Source organism: Ornithorhynchus anatinus, chromosome 9 (genome assembly GCF_004115215.2).
Source record: "Ornithorhynchus anatinus isolate Pmale09 chromosome 9, mOrnAna1.pri.v4, whole genome shotgun sequence".
Taxonomy (NCBI): Eukaryota; Metazoa; Chordata; class Mammalia; order Monotremata; family Ornithorhynchidae; genus Ornithorhynchus; species Ornithorhynchus anatinus.
The window spans coordinates 36,369,636-36,390,374 of NC_041736.1; the positions used below are offsets into that span (position 1 = coordinate 36,369,636).

Below are 20,739 nucleotides of genomic sequence, written 5' to 3' on the forward strand. Positions count from 1 at the left end.
TGTTCAGTGCTTACCGTGTGTCAAGCACTGCATTAAGCGCTGTGGTAGATATAAGTTAATCGGGTTGGACAAAGTCCCCGTCCCACATGAGGCTCACGCTCATCCCCATTTTATGGATGAGGAAAGTGAGGCACAGAGAAGTTAAGTCACATAGCAGATGTGTGGCGGAGCAGGGATTAGAACTCAGGTCCTTCTGATCCCGGACCCGTGCTCTAGCCACTAAGCCATACCGCTTCTCATAGCTGTGGAGCGGGTCAATAGATTCACTTCCCATGCAACAGTAGCCCTTCAGTGCTGCCAGTTTTGTTGTTCTGGTAACTAAGAAGGGATCCATGTGACCTCTTCTTGGCCAAACTAGCCCTGCCCCATCTAAAGTACATAGACCCCGGTGCTTCCTCCTTGGGGATCTCTTGACTTTCGGCTTTCCTGTCCTCCAACCCGTATCCTAAACTCTCTGCCCTGCTTCCCTAGTCTTACTGCACTCTCCGTCTCACCTCTATTTTTTCAACTCCTCGAACGCTTCTGAGTTCCAACAAGGTCCACTCTGTTCCTGCTACTTCCGTTGCTGTTTGCTTGATAGTTCGCAATATCTGCGTTCCAGGGCTTCAAGGTTAGCATTCTGTGGTGGACCAGGAAAGAGAGCAGTGTGGCCTAGTGGAAAAACCCCAAGCCTGGGAATCAGAGGACCTACGTTCTAATACTGCTTTGGCCCCTTGCCTGCTGTGTGACCTTGGCAAGTTACGTAACCTCTTTGAATCTGTTTCCTCAACTGTCAGATGGAGATTCAATACCTGTTCCCCCTCCTGTTTGACTGTGAGTCCCATATGGGATAGAAACTATGTCCTATCTGAATAGTATGTATCTATTCCAGCACTTAGAACAGCGACTGACACATAGTAAGTACTTAACAAATACCATTTTAAAAAAAAAGGGTGCTCTTGCCTCTTGTATCTACCTCAGTGCTTAATTAGTGCAGATCTTGGCACATAATAATCACCTAAAGAAACACAGTTATTATTATTAGCAGTTGCACTGTAGGTGGTGAAGGAGGATGAGAAAACAGAGGAGGGAGGGGGAAGGGGAAGAGCCCCTTTCTGCCCACCCCAACTACCTTCTCTTCTTCCTCCTCTTCTCCTCCTCCTCATCTTCTCCTTATCCTCTTCTCTTCCTCTTCCTTATCTTCTCCTCTTCCTCTTCTTCTCCCCCTCTTCTCCTCTTCCTCTCCTCCTCTTCTACTCCTCCTCCTCTCCCTCCTTCGCTGCCTTCTCCACTTCCTCCTCCTCCTTTTCTCCTCCTCTTCCTCTTCCATCTCATCTTACTCCTCCTTCCTAAGCACCACCACTTACTCTCTCCTCGCATCCAATCCCACGCTTACTCCAACATTCTGGATTTCAGACTTTTCCACCCCAGAAGGCAGAGACCATGAACCTTGAAAATAACTGAGATGGCAGTTGCAGTGACCAGGTCCCCAGTGAGACCCAATAACATGAGAAGCTTTAGAAAAAAATATATCTAAAAAAATAGATATAAGATAGAGCAAAGGCTGGCGAGGTGACAAGGATGAGACAGGAGACAAGTAGGGGTACAGGGAGAGGGAACCAAGTCCTGAAAACTGATGGAACATGGAAGAGCTGGGCTTGGGAGACTGGGGTAAGGTTACTTCAGCAAATTTTCAAAAGCTGAGAAAGTGGTTAATTCTTGGAGAAGTGATTTCTGCCAGGCTGAGGTGGAACCCAAACTCATCTTGGTCTAAGAATCAGTGTGGTCTAGAGGATAGAGCAAGGGCCTGGGAGCCAGGAGGACCTGGGTTCTAATCCTGCCTCCGCCACTTGCCTGCTGTGTGACCTTGGGTAAGTCACTTCACTTCTCTATGCCTTGTCAGTCCCTCATCTGTAAAATGAGTGTTAAATGTGGGACATGGACTGAGTCCAACCTGATTATCTTGTATCCACCCCTGACACTTAGTACAGTGCCGGGCACAAAGTTAGCGCTTTAACGAATACCTTTAAGAAAAAACCGAACACCAAAAACAAAGGCATAAAGAAGAGGCCTGGGAAGAGTAGACAAACCGCAGATGTCACAGGCAGCAGTGTGAAGCCTGGTAGAGGGTGCCTGAAGAGCAAATTTAAAAGCATTACTGAGTGGAAAGATGAAGTAGTTTATTTCCAGATAGAATTGAGATTGTCTTTTTATCCCTTAGATACCACTTCTGCTGACTCTTCTGGTAGAAAAACTGAACAGCTTCAAAGACGAAGTCGCAAAGAGAGAAATAAGAACCACAATCCAGGATCTGGCCAAAACAAGTCCGAAAACTGTGGTGACCAGGCTCTTGAAGAGTTCCCTTCCTTATGACAGGCAAACACCATCTTCCACTTATCCATTAATCTCCGAGGCTCAGTCTTCCTCTCTGCGTGTCTATTTCCTCACCTCCTAAAGCCTGGCTCACATCTCACCCTACAAGGGGAAGTGTGAGGTGGCGAAACAGCCAAATATTCGGGGCAGACCTGCTGGGGCCACATTATCAGTGGTGAAGGTTTTCCCCCTGAAAAACTCCCTGATGAATGGGCTCAGCTGGTGAATGGGAGCGGCGATGACAAGATGGCTACCAAGGCTGGACCCCTAGCAACTGCCTGCTGGTCTATCTCCCCCTCTAGACTGTAAGCTCGCTGTGGGCAGGAAATATGTCTGTTATATTGCACTTTCTCAAGTGCTTAGTACAGTATTCTTCACACAGTAAGCACTCAATAAATACAATTGACTGACCTCCGGCTCAGACACAGCACTGACACTTTGCAGCTACACTTTGGCCGTAAATGAGTTCAGTCCGTGGAAATCCCATGCGCACTTCACAGAGTCCTCTATATACCAGCTGTGTGACCGTGGGCAAGTCATTTAACTTCTCTGTGCTTCAGTTCCTTCAAAGGCCCAGTGGGGATTCAATACCTGTTCTCCCTCCTTCCCTTGTGGGACCTAATTATATTAAATCTACCCCAGTACTTAGTACGGTGCTTGGCACGTAGTAAGTGCTTAACAAATACTATTATATTATATGTTTTATTGCCAGAGCGATGAAAGGCCTGAAATTCTTCTCCTTTACTTCCAATGTACTGCCACTTTAATTACATTTATTGTTGATCTTGTGTCGTTACACTGTTTAGCTGTTTATATTATTGCAACCTTCCCTTATGTGTTTTACCAACTCTTATTCCTAGATTAAAAGCCCCTTCTGAGACATTGACCCTGTCTAATCCTCATTCTTGAATTTCCTTTTCCCAGAGCTTTATACGACACACCTCCCAATGAAGACTATCAGTAAATATGACTGACTGAATGAATGAGTGACAGTATCCTTAAAAATCTGAGACATTTCCTCAGTTTTGCATAGTTTTTTGAGGAAAAGCCAATGCAGGCAACTGAGTAGAAGGCCTTCTCCCTCCCTGTTGAATCTGGCTGATATGACTTGCATTCCGGAAACCTTGCACTCTCAATGCACTCTCTTAGTACAGCATTCGGCCCATAGAAGCACTGAATAAATACTATCATGACTAACTGCAATGGTGACTTCATTAACTTTTGTGTCAATACCAGGTCCTCCCATGAGGGTTGGTTAATTATTCTTTCCACAGTATCATCCTCGGTAGTGGCAGATACGTTATGGAAGTTATTGAGCTTTGATGCCACTCCTTGGGATTTCATCTCTGTGATGAGGGCAGAGCTGGTGATTTTTTTTTTCAGTGGTATTGTTAGGTGTTAATATGTGCTCTGGGATAAACACGAGGTAATCAGGTTGGACTCAATCCATGTCCCATATGGGGCTCACAGTCTTAATTTCCATTTACAGATGAGGTAACTGAGGCCCAGAGAAGTGAAGTGACTGGAAGTTAAGTGATTCTGAGGTGGTGAATGGATACGCGTATACCTGAACTCTAGCACCCTGTGGTTGGTTTCTGTCTGCCTCAATTTGGATCTCATCAGATCCATCATTTGCCACACACGCCTCTTAGCCTGTTCTGTATTTCACAGTGTAGACATCGAGAAGTATCCTCTGTTCATGACGTCAGGCTCCAAGGCATAAATTAATCTCCTAGCCGATTGTCCTGAGATCATGGTAATGATGAATCTGTGACAGTCATGATAATAATTATGGAATTTGTTAAGCACTTACTATGTGCAAGGCACTGTACTAAATGCTGTTGTGTGGCCTGGTAGATAGAGCCTGGGAGTCAGAAGGACCTGGGTTCTAGTCCCAACTCTGCCACTTGTCTGCTACGTGACCATGGGCAAGTCACCTAACTTCTCTGTGCCTCTGGTAGTCATCTGTAAAATGGGAATTAAGAATGTGAGCCCCACGTAGGACAGGGATGGTGTTCAACCTTATTAGCTTGAATCTACCCCAGCGCATAGAACAGTGTTTGGCATATTGTAAGTACTTAACAATCACCCTGATTATTATCATTATTATTATTATTACTGTAAGCCTCACTTGGGACATGGACTCCGTCCAACCTGTTTGCTTTTACCTACCCCAGAGCATAGTACGGTGCCTGGCACATAGAAAGCGTTTAACAAATACCATCAAAAAATCAACAACGAAGCAACTTCTGCCCTAGACTAAGTCGACTATCGTCAGGGACGGAGAAGGGGAGATTTGATTTTTCTGGAGTCCCTGGCCGAGTGTTCTCATTTTGTCTCTGCAGGGATGTCAGAGAGATTTGGAATCTGCTTGGCAGCAATACCAGCCTCGCCTGTGAGACCCTACCAATCCTCCTCCAGCCTACGCATAAGGCAAAGGCAAGAAGAGGGTCCAAAATCGATGAAGAAGAATTCTCCTTCCCTGCGGTGAGTCAGATGACTCTCCCCCAACTTCCAAACTTTACTGAAGCCACATCTCCTCCAAGAAGCCTTCCCTGCCTAAGCCCTCCTTTCCTCTTCTTCCACTCCCTTCTGCGTCACTCTGACCTGCACCCTTTGCTCTTCCTTCCTCTCAGCCCCACAGCACTTATGTACATATCTGTGATTTATTTATATGTATTGATGACTGTCTCCCCGCCTCTAGACTGTAAGATCATTTTGGGAAGGGAATGTGTCTGTTTACTGTTGTATTGTACTCTCCTAAGCGCTGAGTACAGTGCTCTGTACAGAGTAAACGCTCGATAAATGCCTTTGAATGAGTGAACTGTCATGGTTGAGGAGGTCTACGGTGACTCCTCTGGCAGGGAATTTCTCTTGTGTTTTACTGAATCGCCGTCTCTTTTCTCCCACAGAAAGCACAGGCTTTATGGGAAGTTGCGGCTGCTCTGCAGTGTAGAGAACCGCTGGAAGGAATAGAGAATGAAGTATTCATCACCTACCTCCTCTCTCTTCCTCTGAACAACACACTGCAACTCTCTGAATCCCAGATACAGTTATCTTCTTTTTATTTATCTTATCGCTAACATTTATGGAGCATCTCAGAGCCCGGGGGTTGCTCTGGGGGATAATAATAATTAATAATAATAGTGGTATTTGTTAAGTGTTTACCATGTGCCGAGCACTGTACTAAAGTCTGGGCTGTATACAAGATAATGCGATCCCAAATGTGGCTCACATTCTAAGTAGGAGGGAGCACAGGTATTGAATTTCCATTTTGAAGATGAGGGAACTTAAGCAGAGAGCAGTGAAGTGACTTTCCCAAGAACACACAGCAGGTAAGTGGTGGGGTCAGGATGAGAACCCAGGTCCTCCGACTCCTAGGCTTGTGCTCTTTCCCCTAGGCCAAGCTGTTTCCCTATTCAAAGACAATATGATGCTTATTTTTTTTATTTGTGATATTCGTCAACCAATCAGTGGTATTTATTGAGTGCTTAGTGTGTGCAGAACACTGTACTAAGCACTTGGGAGAGCACAAGAGTACTGGGTGCCGTATGGAACACTAAGGAGGAAGTATAGGGGCATGATTTCAAACATGATCCTCAGCCTGCTAAGGGAGTTCACAATCTAAAAGGATAGGATAAGGAAAGGACTAGTGACCAATCAATCAATCGATCGTGACCACTGTACTAAGCGCTTGGGAGAATATAATACAGTAGAGTTGATAGTCACGATCCTTATCCTTGCCCACAAGGAGTTTAAACCTCTTAACAGACCCCAAAACCCCAGTGAAGGGGAGAGTGCTGGGAGGATGGTTGCTGGTTTCTCCTCTTCAAATTAAAGGTAATCCCCCAAGCACACGGAGCTGACTGTGTAAAACAGGGGAACAGATGAACAGTTGGCCATTAGAGGTAGCCAGAGGGACAGCGCTTCGTGGCCTCTGCCCCTCCTTTTCCCTCCTATCCCCTCCATCCCCAATATGGTATTTTAAAAAAATGGTATTTGTTAAGCGCTTACTCTGTGTCAAGCACTGTTCTAAGCTCTGGGGTTGATACCAGGTAATCAGGTTAGACATGGCCCCTGTCCCATGGATCTCACAGTCTTAATCCCCATTTTCCAGATGAGGTAACTGAGGCACAGAGAAGTGAAGTGACTTGCCCGAGGTCACGCAGCAGGCAAGTGTTGGAGCTGGGATTAGAAGCCAGATCCTCTGACTCCCAAGCCCCTGTTCTCGCCACTAGGCCATGCTGCTTCCCTAAAAGAAGGGTAAAAGAAAAGGGCCCACCATTCTGCATATTAATACGGTCCCATGTTCCATTTCACCTGGCCTTGGCTCTTGCAATGGGGAATGGATTTGAGCACCACAATTGGTTGCTGAGTTGGGGGTGGAGAGGAGAAGGTGAGGTTCCCCAATCCTTGGAAGCCCAGTCTCATGGGCAGAGAATCCAGGCAATCCTGGCTCCACCACTTACCTGCTGTGTGACCTTAGGCAAGTAACTTCACTTCTCGGTGCCTCAGTTACCTCATCTGGAAAATGGGGATTGAGACTCTGAGCCCCACCTGGGGCAAGGGACTGTGTCCAACCCGCTCTACTTGCATCCACCTCAACGCTTCGTACAATGCCTGGCACAAATACCATAATCATTATCATTATTATTATTAAGAGCAGGAGGGTGCCAGGGAGGGAAAACTGAAACCTCATACCACTAAATGGCTCAAGTCCTGTTGGTGAAGGACTTGTCTCCTTTTTCCCCTTAGAAAAGTAATAACTGTGGCATTTGTCAAGTGCTTACCACGTGCCAGAGACTGGGCTAAACTCTGGTGTAAATACAAGATAACCGGGTTGGACACAGTCCCCGTCCTACATGGGGCTCACAGTCTTATTCCCCCATTTTACCGATGAGGAAACTGAGGCCCAGAGAATTGAAGTGACTGGCCCGAGGTCACCCAGAAGACAAGTGGCAGAGCCGGGACTAGAACCCAGGTCCAATGACTCCCAGGCCCATTCTCTTTCCACTAGGCCTTGTCACTTCCCTTTTCATTATGTGGCTTAGAGATAGGTGGAAGAGAGAGGTTACAGCGTTAAGGCATTTTCCTCACAGCTTCCCTAGCCAAGTCTAGTTTTTTTCAGCGGCCTGCTTAATCCAGGCCTAATTCTCAGTGGTGAACTTGAGAAAGTCACTTAACGACTGCTGCGTTTTCTTTTCTCCATCTGACAACCGGAGAAGGTGACGACTTGGGCTTCTTCCTCTGGTTCTCATCGTCTCCGCTAACATCGACAGGGTGGCATTTATTAAGCAGTTGCAGCGCACTGATCCTCACGCTAGTATTTAGATCGCTCCCCATTGACATTAATGCTTTCCATCCACTTGTAAGTCACCTTTTGAACGGGTGAGGGATTTGGGAACTTTCTGAAAGATCACATCCAAGTTTTGCTCCTTACACTTGTAGGCCCATTTCTGGCCTGAAGCATACACAGTGGAACAAACCCCACCTTTTTTCTCTCTTCTGGCTAGAACCATGGAGGATGGACTCAAGAACTTACTGGAACTCCGAGGATTCCATGAGGCTGTGGTCCAGACAGAGGAAGCGGGAGGATGGAAACTCCTCACTAACTCCCAGTTACTACATATGGGAGTGATGGTGTTGGTCAGGTCAGAACAGAGGGCATTTTCTAAGAGAATGTGGGGCCATAAAAACAGAGCTGGGAACATGCATAGAGCAGATTTTTCCAAAGTTTCAATCTGTCGGTGCTCCTCTTTCCAGAGCTTTGACCAAGTTTCCCATCATCCTGAATCGCAATGTTCTGGACGGCCTCTTACCTTTCCTGAAGTCACCAAAGGAAGGCTGCCGTATGGTCTGCACTGCCCTTTTTTCAGAGGTAAGACCAAATTTGCAGCCAAGTGGAGCGTACGGGTGAGATGCTTAGATATCTGTGGTTTGGGGTTTTTTCTTTTTTTGTCCCATTCAGCTTTTAGGTGACTTGAAACTGGGGAAGCTGGAGAAACCCTCACTGAAGGAAGCCCTGAAATTAATAATAAAAAACACCACGGACATCAACCCCACCATCCGATTGTTGGCAGTGAAAGGGCTAGGAAATTCTCTCATGGGGCTCCCCGAGAAAGTAAGTCTGAGCAAGGTATCTTGCAATAGTTGTCGTCAAAAGTGGAGCAAGAAGGGGTTACCGTGTGGTGTTGCCTCCTCCCTTAATCTTGAACTGATTCAACTTTTTTAAGCAGCAGCACCTCAGTGGCTAAGCGTAACTACCGAAATACCCCAAAACAGGCCCCCTCCTACCTTCTACAACCCAGCCCAGCAGGTTTGAGAAGTGTTGCCATAAATTCATGATGGGATGTCCACAGTGGTCAAGTAGAGGGAAAGTAAGTAAAGGCTGCAGAGAGAGAAAGGCATAAAGTCGCCATAACCATTAAGATGTATATCTTAAGATGAATATATATAAAGACATATCCCTCACACTGTTGTTCTGAACATTCTGTCCCACATTCGGACATAGAATAAGGCTCAGTGGACCATGGGTCTAACCTAGTAATGTCATTTCTTGTGGTCTTATCTCATTTTCCCCTTTTCCCTCTGCTCCTCCACCTCTCCCTTCCCATCCCCACAGCACTGTACCCGTCCGCTCAACTGTATATATTTTCGTTACCCTATTTATTTTGTTAATGAATTGTACATCGCCTTGATTCTATTTAGTTGCCATTGTTTTTACGAGATGTTCTTCCCCTTGACGCTGTTTAGTGCCATTGTTCTTGTCTGTCCGTCTCCCCCGATTAGACTGTAAGCCCGTCAAACGGCAGGGACTGTCTCTATCTGTTGCCGACTTGTTCATCCCAAGCGCTTAGTACAGTGCTCTGCACATAGTAAGCGCTCAATAAATACTATTGAATGAATGAATGAAAAGAGCCAAAAAAAAATCCTGTTTTACAAAGAAAGGGGTTCACCGGGCTGAGAGCAGCACCCTCCTCTCTCCAAGGATGTCGGTATAGCGTGCTAAGCGCCGTCACTTCCTCTCCTTTGCCTCTGACCCTGAAGCTGGGGAAGGGCGATCCCCATCTCCTTGAGATACTTTCTAATAAGTAATATTTCATTTTTGCAAATGGGTAGGATATTAGATATTAAGCTGCATTTGAATCCCTTCTTTTCTCAGGCTCTAAAGTACAAGAAGACCATTTTCAAGGTGCTGATAGACACATTATGCTGGGCTTGGGACCCCAAGATAATTGAGGAGACCTTAGTTGTACTTGGGAAATTTCTCCCTTTACTAGAGACATTGAAACAGCCCACTGCAGTACAGCTAGCACTCCATGTCCGGGCCCTGTTCACCGATGTAAGTAACCCCTCTAGACCGTAAGCTCACTGAGGGCAGGGAATGTGTCTGTATTATTCTTGTGTTACTCTCCCAAGCTCTTAGTACAGTGCCCTGCACTCAGTGAGCACTCAATGAATATGATTAAGCTTGGTGTAGGCAGGGAATATATCTGTGATATTGTGGTGTTGTACTCTCCCAAGCGCTTAATACAGTGCCCTGCACACAGTGAGCGCTCAATAAATATGACTGATGGATCAATCAGGGACGTTTTCAGCATCAACAAATGTAAATGCTTATGGTTAAATGCTTATGGTCACACTATGAGCGGGGTTGTTCCTGACAATCAATTTCTCAATCCATGGTATTTATCGAGCACTTATTGTGTGCAGGGCGATTAATCAATCAATCAGTTCATGGTATTACTGAGTTCTCACTATGTGCAGACCACTGTACTAAATGCTTGGGAGGACACAATGAAATGGGGTTGAGAGACCTGATCCCTACCCTCAAGGGACTAGTCGGTGGAGACAGACATTAAAACAAATTACGAACGGGGAAAATTCCTGTTGTGGGGTAGGGATTGTCTCTGTTGCTGAATTGTACTTTCCAAGCACTTAGTACAGTGCTCTGCACACAGTAAACACTCGGTAAATACGATTGAACGAATGAATCTGAGATGTTTTGGAGGGTCTATGGGGTAGTCCATGCTCCTTCCTTGACCTTTTCTATTTGTATCGTTTGTCCCGCTGGGAATAAAAGTCAAATTGGGTCGATGGTAGTTGATGATTCTAAGCCTCTGCTATTTCCAGCCTCTTAGTAAAGCAACAAAAATGTTGACGTTCTTTAGCAGGTAACAAAAAGAACCTTCTGAAGTTTATCATCACACTGTCAACAGTGTTTATTGAACATTTTTTGGGCAGAACACTGAGCTAGGTATTTAGAGGATACCCAGAGGGAATATAAAATGGAGTCCGTCTTCAAGGAATTTGTAGTTTAAACTCACACACATTCCCAGACACACACACACACACACACAAACACACACAATGATGAACATAGTTAAGAAAACCTGATAGAGGCTAATAAGCCCAAGTTGATATATATGACAATGGTACCTGAGTGCTGAGGTGGTGGAAGAGGGAATAACACTTATGATACCTCAAAGGTCACCCATGACCTCCTTCTTGCCAAAGCCAATGGCTCCTACTCTATCTTAATCCTCCTCGACCTCTCAGCTGCCTTTGACACTGTCGACCGTCCCCTTCTCCTCCACACCTTATCTCACCTCGGCTTCACGGACTCCGTCCTCTCCCGGTTCTCCTCTCATCTTTCTGGCCGTTCATTCTCGGTCTCCTTCGCGGGCTCCTCCTCCCCCTCCCATCCTCTAACTGTAGGGGTTCCTCAAGGGTCAGTTCTTGGCCCTCTTCTCTTCTCCATTTACACTCACTCCTTCGGTGAACTCATTCGCTCCCACGGCTTCAACTCTCATCTCTATGCAGATGACACACAGATCTACATCTCCGCCCCTGTCCTCTCCCCCTCCCTTCAGGCTCGTATCTCCTCCCGCCTCCGGGATGTCTCCACCTGGATGTCTGCCCGCCACCTAAAACTCAACATGACCAAAGCTGAGCTCCTCATCTTCCCTCCCAAGCCCTGTCCTCTCCCTGACTTCTCTATCACCGTGGACGGTACGACCATCCATCCCGTCTCTCAAGCCCGCAGCCTCGGTGTCATCCTTGACTCGGCTCTCTCGTTCACCCCACACATCCGATCCGTCACCGAAACCTGCCGGTCTCATCTTTATAATATCGCCAAGATCCACCCTTTCCTCTCCACCCAAACGGCTATCTTACTGGTACAGGTTCTCATGATATCCCGGCTGGATTACTGTGTCAGCCTTCTCTCTGATCTCCCTTCCTCCTGCCTCTCCCCGCTCCAGTCTATTCTTCACTCCGCTGCCCGGATCGTCTTCCTGCAGAAATGCTCTGGGCCTGTCACTCCCCTCCTTAAAAACCTCCAGTGGTTGCCTATCGACCTCCGCACGAAACAAAAACTTCTCACTCTGGGCTTCGAGGCTCTCCATCACCCTGCCCCCTCCTACCTCACCTCCCTTCTCTCTTTCTCCTGCCCACCCCGCACGCTCCGCTCCTCTGCCGCCCACCTCCTCACCGTCCTCCGTTCTCGCCTATCCCGCCGTCGATCCCCGGGCCACGTCCTCCCGCTGTCCCGGAACGCCCTCCCTCCTCACCTCCGCCAAACTAACTCTCTTCCCCTCTTCAAAGCCCTACTGAGAGCTCCCCTCCTCCGAGAGGCCTTCCCAGACTGAGCGTCCCCTTTTCCCTCCGCTCCCTCTGCTGCCTCTCTGCCCCCGCTTCACCTCCCCTCAGCTAAGCCCCCTTTCCCTCCTTTCCCTCTGCTCCTCCCCCTCTCCCTCCCCCGCCTCTCAGCACTGTGCTCATCTGCTCATTTGTATATATCTTTATTACCCTATTATTTCAGTGAGATGTACATTCCCTTGATTCTATTTATTGCTATTGTTTTTATCTGTCTGTCTCCCCGGAACTAGGCTGTAAGCCCATCAATGGGCAGGGATTGTCTCTATCTGTTGCCGAATTGTTGGTATTTGTTAAGTGCTTACTATGTGCAGAGCACTGTTCTAAGCGTTGGGGTAGATACAGGGTAATCAGGTTGTCCCACACGAGGCTCACAGTCTTAATCCCCATTTTACAGAGGAGGTAACTGAGGCACAGAGAAGTTAAGTGACTTGCCCACAGCCACACAGCTGACAAGCGGCACAGCCGGGATTCGAACCCATGACTTATGACTCCCAAACCCAAGCTCTTTCCACTGAGCCACGCTGCTTCCCAAGCGCTTAGTACAGTGCTCTGCACATAGTAATTGCTCAATAAATACTATTGAATGAGTGAATGAATGAATGAATGAATGAAACAGGCCATCCTTCACTGAATTGTTGTTGTTGTCTTATGCTGTCGAGTCGTGCCCGACCCATAGCGACGCCAAGGACACAGCTCTCCCAGAAGCCCCCCCCCCCCCCCAGCTCCATTTGCAATCATTCTGGTAGCGTATCCATAGAGTTTTCTTGGTAAAAATATGGAAGAGGTTTACCACTGCCTCCTTCCACACAGTAAACCTGAGTCTCCGCCCTCAACTCTCTCCCGTGCCGCTGCTGCCCGACACAGGTGAGTTTTGACTCGTTAGCAGATTGCCTTCCACTTGCTTGCCACTGCCCAAGCTAGGAATGGACTGGGTAGGCCTCTCCTTGACTCTCCCTCCCATAGCCAAGACTGGTAGGGGACTGGAAACTCTCCGGGTGTAATTCTGAGAGGTGAGCTTCACTGAATAGGTGACTTGAAAGATGAACTTCGTAAAAGGGGAAGAGTGTGGTTTGGAGAAACTGGACTGACAGCCCAGGCGGGAAATGTGAGCGATAATTAGGAGATTTCCTTGGGAAAAACAGAGGTCTGATCAACTTGGAGAAGTGGGTAGCTAGACGTGAGGGAACCAGGTGATGAAGAGCTCTGAAAGCAATGATCGGATACTTTTGTTTTTAACAATCAGTGGTATCCATTGAGCCCATACGGTATATCGAGCACTGCATTTAGCGCTTGGGAGAGCACAATAGAACAGAGTTTGTAGATGCATTCCCTCACCACAAGCTGTTTAGAGGCTAGAGGAGGAGCTCGCGGTCTAGAGGGTAGCCAGGGGAAGATGTCAAGGAAGGGGAAAACGAACTGTGATGGTTCGTAGACTGCATGAGGCCGAAGTGGGGAGGAGTTTGGAGGGACGGGAAATAGGAAGGAAGTTGTGCTAGGGTGTGATTCTCAGATTCTCTGCTGGGCTATTGTTCCCTTAGCTTGATAAGAACAAAGCTTTATTCCAACAGGAAAAATCCAGTTTACGCGTGGCGGCAGTCCGCCTCTTTGGCCTCCTGATCTCTTATTTCGATAAGAAGAAGCCCGTTTATTTGATTCAAGTGGGAAGGAGCTTGGGCTCACTTCTGATCCTTCTTCAAGACAGTGATCCTCTGGTGGTAAAAGTAAGTTCTATTAAAAGTACTACTTTTCAGCCAGGCTTCTTCGGGTGGCATGCTGATCTAGTGGAAAGAGAATGGTCCTGGGAGTCAGAGGACCTGGGTTCTAATCCAAGGTCTCCCACCAATCTGCCCTAAGCCCTCATTACCTTTTCTCCCACTCCTTTCTGCGTCACCCTGACTTGCCCCCTTTCTTCACCGCCCTCATCCCACCAGCCCCACAGCTTTTAGGACCAGATCCATCATTTATTTATGTTAATGTCCGCCTCTAGACTGCAAATCGTTGTGGGGAGAGGAATGTGTGGTTATATTATGATATTGTACTCCCCCAAGTGCTTAATACAGTGTTCAGCCCACAGCAAGTGCTCAGTAAATATGATTGATTGATTGACTTGTCTGCCGTGTGATCCTAGGCAAGTCACTTTACTTCTCTGGACCTCGATTTCCTCATCCATAAAATGGGGATTTAAACTGTGCCTCACTTAGTATTGGACTATATCCCACCCGATTGCCTTGCATCTACCCCAGTGCTTAGAACAGTGCTTAGCATAGAATAAGCACTTGCCAAGTACCATTACTAAATAAATGTCATCATTAAATTCTTTCCTGCCACCACTTCCTTGAAATGATTCTTTTCTAGGACAATCAATCGTATTTATACAGTACTTCATCGTCAGTGGTATTTACTGAGCACTTACTATGCGCAGAGCACTGTACTAAGCACTTGGGAGAATCCAATACAATAGAGTTGGCCGATAAGTTCTCTGCTCACAAGGAACAGCACTGAAGACAATTTGGGTGCACGGGTTCTCGGCCCCGAAGTCTCATAACTCATCCCAGACCAGAGATTCCATCCACCGTACCCACCCGGATGCCTTTTCCATTTTCAAATTTTAGAATCTCTTCTCTGTCACGTATCTCTCTCCTACCCCCAGAACTCCAATGCTTTTCTTCAGTCCTTTTCATCAGTCTTCAATTGTCCTTACTGTTGCTCGAGCAGTGGGAGAGAGGCAGCATGACCTAGTGGATAGAGCACGGGCGTGGGAGACACGGGACCTGGGTTCTAATCCCAGCTCTGCCATTTGTCTGCTATGAGACCTCGGGCAAGTCACTTCACTTCTCTGACCCTCAGTTTCCTCGTCTATAAAATGGAAATTAAATCCTCCTCCTTCGAACCTGTGAGCTCCCTCAGGGACAGAGACTTTGTCCAACCTGATTATCTTGTATCGACCCCTGGTTCAGAACAGTGCTTGGCACATAATAAGCACTTAACAAATAACATTACTAAACAAAGGCCATTATTAAATTCTTCCTTGCCACCACTTCTTTAGAACTGTTCTCCTCAAAAACATTCAATCGATACGTCCCATTTATTAATTACTATGTACAGAGCACAGTACTAAGCTCTTGGGAGAGTGGTGGATAAAACATGGGCCTGGGAGTCAAAAGCGTCGGAGTTCTAATCCCAGCTCGCCACTCGTGTGCTGTGTCACCTTGGGCAAATCACTTCACTTCTCTGTGCCTGTTAGCTCATCTGTAAAATGTGGAGTGAGACTGTGAGATCCATGTGGGATATGGACTGGGTCCCACCTGATTGCTTTGTATCTGCCTCAGTGCCTGACACATAGTAAGCTTTTAACAAATACCATAATTAGCATCATTATTTATGAGCTGAAACTCAAAATAGCATTCTCTCCCATTCAGACTTGCAAGGCTGTGCTTTTGAGGTGCTGCTCATTTCTCGGTCAGACGCCCCTGAAAAACCTGCTGGAGAACATCCTATCTGAAGGGGAGATCAATTTCCCCCAACTCTACGATGATATCTGTAAACTCCTGGTGAGTGAACACATCCCCACAAAACAAGGATGGGATCTAGGGAAGAAGAGACCCGCTTTGGGGCAACGTGGTGTAGCGGATAGAGCATGTACCGGGGTGTCAGAAGGTCATGGGTTCTAATCTCGGATCCACCGCTTGTCTGCTGTGTGACTTCGGGCAAGTCACTTCACTTCTCTGGGCCTCCATTACCTCCTCTGTAAAATGGGGAATGAGACTGTGAGCCCCATGTGGGACACGGACTGTGTCCAACCTGATTTGCTTGTATCCACCCCAGTGTTTAGTACGGTGCTTGGCACACAGTAAGGGCTTAACAAATACAGTAATAATAACAACTGCGGTATTTGTAAAGTGCTTGCTATGTGGCCAGCACCGTTCCAAGTGCTGGAGTAGTTACAAGCTAATCAGGTTGGACACAGTCCCTGTCCACCCTGAGGCTCGCGGGCTTAATTCCCATTTTACAGATGAGGGAACTGAGGTCCAGAGAAGTGAAGTGACTTGCCCCAGGTCACTCAGCAGACGAGGCAGAGCTGGGATTAAAACCCACATCCTCTGATTCCCGAGGCCCATGGTCTTTCCATTAGACCCCTCTGCTTCCCTAGACCACGATGCAGAAGAGAAGGTCGTGCCTGCTCTTCCAGGCAGGGAATGAAGGGCCCAATATTCACTAGCCCTTTGCCAGTGGGCAAACAAAAGCCTGATCCCCAGTGTTAATGAAGCGTCCATTGAAGTTACCATATCACCGTGATTATTTTTGCTTTTATTTGTTGTGCATTTACAATCATCACCATCTGAAAGCTTTATTGACTGAGTAGATCTCAACTGTGATAACCTGTCCTTGCAAAGATTTTTGTTAGTGCTTAAGCTTTTTGTGGGGAGGGACCGTGTCACTTTTTAATTCGATCCTTTTTATTCTCTAGACTGTGAGCTCGTTGTGGGCAGGAGGTGTGTCTGCTAATTCTGCGGAATTGTACTTTCCCGAGCATTTAGTACGGTGCTCTGCAAGTTATAAACCCTTAATAAATGCCACTGATAAATTGATGAATACTTCCTATGGATTTAATACAGTTCACTACATCCTGTGGGCACTAATTGCTGCTACTATTAAAACCTAACAGGCAAATCAGCATTAATAATAATAATGATAGTATTGTTTAATAATGTTGGTATCTGTTAAGCGCTTACTACGTGCCAGAGCACAGTTCTGAGCGCTGGGGTAGATACAGGGTCATCAGGTTGCCCCACGTGAGGCTCACAGTCTTCATCCCCATTTTACAGGTGAGGGAACTGAGGCCCAGAGAAGCGACGTGACTCGCCCACAGTCACAGAGCTGACAAGTGGCGGAGCCGGGATTCGAACCCATGCCCCCTGACTCCCAAGCCCGGGCTCTTTCCACTGAACCACGCTGCTTCTCAGCGCTTACTATGTGCCAGGCACTGTTCCAAGTGCTGGGGAGGATAGAAGCAACTAGAGATGGACTCAGTCCCTGACCCGTGTGAGGCTCACAGTCTCCATCTTCATTTTGCCGATGAGGTACTGAAGCACAGAGGAAGAGAAGCGACTTGCCCAGGGTCAAACGGCAAACCAGTGGCGGAGCTGGGATTAGAGTACTAACGTCATCGGCAGGCAGTTTTCAGAGCTGTTCACTGTGAACGACTCTGCTGTTCTAGCAGAGTAACCAGGGATTGTGCATGATCATAACAAAAATCTTCATTATCCCATTTTTGCTTTCTAGATTGAGAATTATCCTGACCCTGCTACGGTGCCTTCAGAGGCGATAGCAGCATCCACTGCTGAGATTCTTAGTGAGTAGAATGTCTGAATGCCTTCCCTCTTTCCCCGCTTTCCCTCTGCTCCTCCCCCTCTCCCTTCCCCTCAGCACTGTGCTCATTTGTATAGATTTTTATTCCCCTATTTATTTGGTTAACGAGGTGTCCATCCCCTTGATTCTATTTATCGTGATTAAGTTGTCTTGTTTTTGTCCGTCTGTCTCCCCGGATTAGACTGTCAGTGGGCAGGGATTGTCTCTATCCGTTGTCGAATTGTCCATTCCAAGCGCTTAATCCGGCGCTCTGCACATAGTAAGCGCTCAATAAATACTATTGAATGAATGAATGAATGATACGGTGGAGTCATCTCCGCACCGCAGGGACCCCATGGACACCTCTCTCCCAGAACACCCATCTCTCCCATCTCCAGCTGCAATCTTTCTGGTAGTGAATCCATAGAATTTTCTCGGCCAAAAGCTGGACGCGGTTTACCACTGCCTCCTTCCACACGGTCAACTTGAGTCTCCCCCCTCGACTCTCTCTCATGCTGCTCTGCCCAGCACAGTACTCACAGGTGAGTTTTGACTTGTAGCAGATTGTTTTCCACTCGCTGGCCACTGCCCAAGCTAGGAATGGAATGGATAGGCCTCTGCTTCACTCTCCCTCTTGTAATCGAACCGGTAGATATTGGAAACTCACCGGGGGAGATCCCGAGAGGGGCTTTCCGTGGTACTTCTTGCATTACTCTTCATTCCCGGGGTAAAACATAGACGAAAATAAATGATAATGTTGGTATTTGTTAAGCGCTTACTATGTGCAGAGCGCTGTTCTAAGCGCCGGGGTAGATACAGGGTAATCAGGTTGTCCCAAGTGAGGCTCACAGTTAATCCCCATTTTACAGATGAGGGAACTGAGGCACAGAGAAGTGAAGTGACTCGCCCACAGTCACACAGCTGACAAGTGGCAGAGCCGGGAGTCGAACCCACGACCTCTGACTCCGAAGCCTGGGCTCAACGCACTCACAACCCTGGAGATCAAGAAAACCTCTTAGTGCCCTTTTTTTTTTTTTAAGTAATTTAAACAGGTTCTTTTGGGCAAATCTAAATAGTACCTAGCACAATTTTACATACAGCTGAGCCTCAAAATATAGTCTCCACTAGATTACACTACATGTGCCTCAGCCGAGAAGAGCACTATTGCAAAGAATGGAGGTGGTTAATCTCCATCCTCAGATGAACGTATAAATAATTATATGACGGTATTTGTTAAGTGCCTATTATGTGCCAAGCACTGACACAAGCATTCATACAGCTTCATACAGGAAGCGGCGTGGCTCAGCGGAAAGAGCACGGGCTTGGGAGTCAGAGATCACGGGTTCGAATCCCGGCTCTGCCACTTGTCAGCTGTGTGACTGTGGGCGAGTCACTTCACTTCTCTGTGCCTCAGTTCCCTCATCTGTAAAATGGGGATTAACTGTGAGCCTCACGTGGGGCAACCTGATTACCCTGTATCTCCCCCGGCGCTTAGAACAGTGCTCTGCGCATAGTAAGCGCTTAACAAATACCAACATTACACATATTGATAGCTGGACAGAGTTGGGAGAAAATTGTAAAAAGGAAAATTAGTTTAGGGCTTGGGATTTGGGGTTTGGAAAGTTTTTCAAACCAAAAACCGGCATGAAATTGGGGGTAGAGGTGGGTGAGATCTTCCCAAAGACAAGGGTTTAGGGGACAAATTTTTTAAATGGCAGGTAGCGAATGGAGATGGAGTGAAGGAGGATGGGGCGAGTATAAAACAAAATTGCTCATATTGACAATGGCTGATTACAGTCAATCTTTCAATCGTATTTATTGAGCCCTTACTTTGTGCAGAGCACTGTACTAAGTGCTTGGGACAGCAAAATAAAATTGAGTTGGAATGCACTTTGATCTGAACCCCTAAAGAATCTCGATACTCCACCACAACACTTAGATACAGATCGTTAAACTCTGCCGACGGTAATTTATTTTCATATCTGTCTCCCATCTTTAGACTGTAAGTTCCTTGCGAGCAGGGTTAGCTTCTACCACCTCTACAGTATTATACTCTCCCAAGCGCTTAGTACAATGCTCTACACACAGAAAGTGCTCAATAAAAACCATCGACTGATTGGTAAACATCATCCCTGCCCTTAAGCAACTTTCATTCTAACGGGGAGGTGGAGTTTTTCACTGTCTCTGGCAGCATGGCTAGTAAGTTAGCTGTGGCACCTGGGCAGGGAACGTATCTGTTATATTGTTATATTATACTCTCCCAAATGCTTAGAACAATGCTCTGCACATTCAATAAATATGATTGACTGACTGACTGACAATACTGCCCCAATCTCACCTCCGCACAGCCACCTAAGGACAAAAAGCCAGTGAGTCTGGCTCATCTAAATGCAACAATTCTGAGGGTGACAGTGACAGGGTTGGAGTCAAGGGTGGTACCAAGCTTCAGAACCATTGTCCATTCCAAAAGGCGCTAGGAAAGTCCGTCATTTAGCACGACCCAGGACAAGGGTAGCCTTGCAGCTAGCTACAATCTGGACTTTCTTGGAATACAAACCCCTAGAGGCCAATCATTTCTAGATGCTCTCTCTGTGTCTCTGTCTTTCTCTCTCTACACTCTCTCTCTCTCAGATCGGTCTTGGAGCCAGAAGAGAAAACACAAAACAGCTATGTTACCATTTTTTGTCTCCTCATTCCCATCAGATCCTAAAGTTTTTGACCCTTAAGTAACAATGGTTCTAACCTGTGTGGTCCCTAGGCTACATGAAAGATCAGAATATGAAGATGAGTAGATCAGAGAGCACCAAGGAACTCTTCAAACTGTAAGTCTTTGACGCCCCAAGCACATGAATTTGAATGAAACACACTGGACACATCTTCCACAGAACTGAAGGCTTCAGTTTGTCCTTTTGCCCTTTTCGGTTTTGCCCTTTTCATAATTTGCCCTTTTTATCCGGTCGCTTAAAGAGATTGCCCTCCCTCCCGCCACTAGCTCTCCCAAGGAAAAATCCTTCCGGAATGAGCAATGCAAATTCTTCAGACAACTTTAAAGCTTTGGTTTAAACACTCGGTGCATGCCAAAACATGGTGAACACATCTTACGCTCTCTCACCCACCCACTGCAGATTATAGCTCATTCCTGGACACAGCTCTGAGCCGAAGACACCCACGTTATAAAGAAGAGTCCGGTGGTCCAAGTACAACATTGGCTGCTACAGTTCCTGAAGAGGAAGCAAAGTGCACCCTTCATGGGCCCCAGCGAGGAATGTGGGCTCTGGGAAGCGGAGAAAGAAATGGCCATTTAGAGCTAGGGCCAGGAACATGATTGCCTGAATTCCGCTCCCCAGACCAATAATAACAATTAATTTACATTCTGTT

General features: G+C 46.9%; 1 protein-coding gene across 5 annotated transcripts in view; it reads left to right on the forward strand.

Annotated features, from left to right (window-relative positions):
- LOC103170172 (maestro heat-like repeat-containing protein family member 1) overlaps positions 1-20,739 on the forward strand; it is a 59,431-nt gene extending 38,692 nt beyond the window's left edge. For all 5 annotated transcript variants that reach the window (XM_029071958.2, XM_029071959.2, XM_039913119.1 and 2 more), the window contains 12 exons: positions 2,201-2,355; positions 4,698-4,839; positions 5,265-5,404; positions 7,866-8,003; positions 8,116-8,230; positions 8,321-8,473; positions 9,515-9,694; positions 13,581-13,733; positions 15,432-15,563; positions 17,296-17,365; positions 20,120-20,183; positions 20,487-20,739. In XM_029071958.2, the coding sequence (XP_028927791.1) occupies positions 2,201-2,355; positions 4,698-4,839; positions 5,265-5,404; positions 7,866-8,003; positions 8,116-8,230; positions 8,321-8,473; positions 9,515-9,694; positions 13,581-13,733; positions 15,432-15,563; positions 17,296-17,365; positions 20,120-20,183; positions 20,487-20,493 (1,449 nt within the window). In that variant the 3' untranslated portion in view covers positions 20,494-20,739. The remainder of the gene's footprint in view (positions 1-2,200; positions 2,356-4,697; positions 4,840-5,264; positions 5,405-7,865; positions 8,004-8,115; positions 8,231-8,320; positions 8,474-9,514; positions 9,695-13,580; positions 13,734-15,431; positions 15,564-17,295; positions 17,366-20,119; positions 20,184-20,486) is intronic.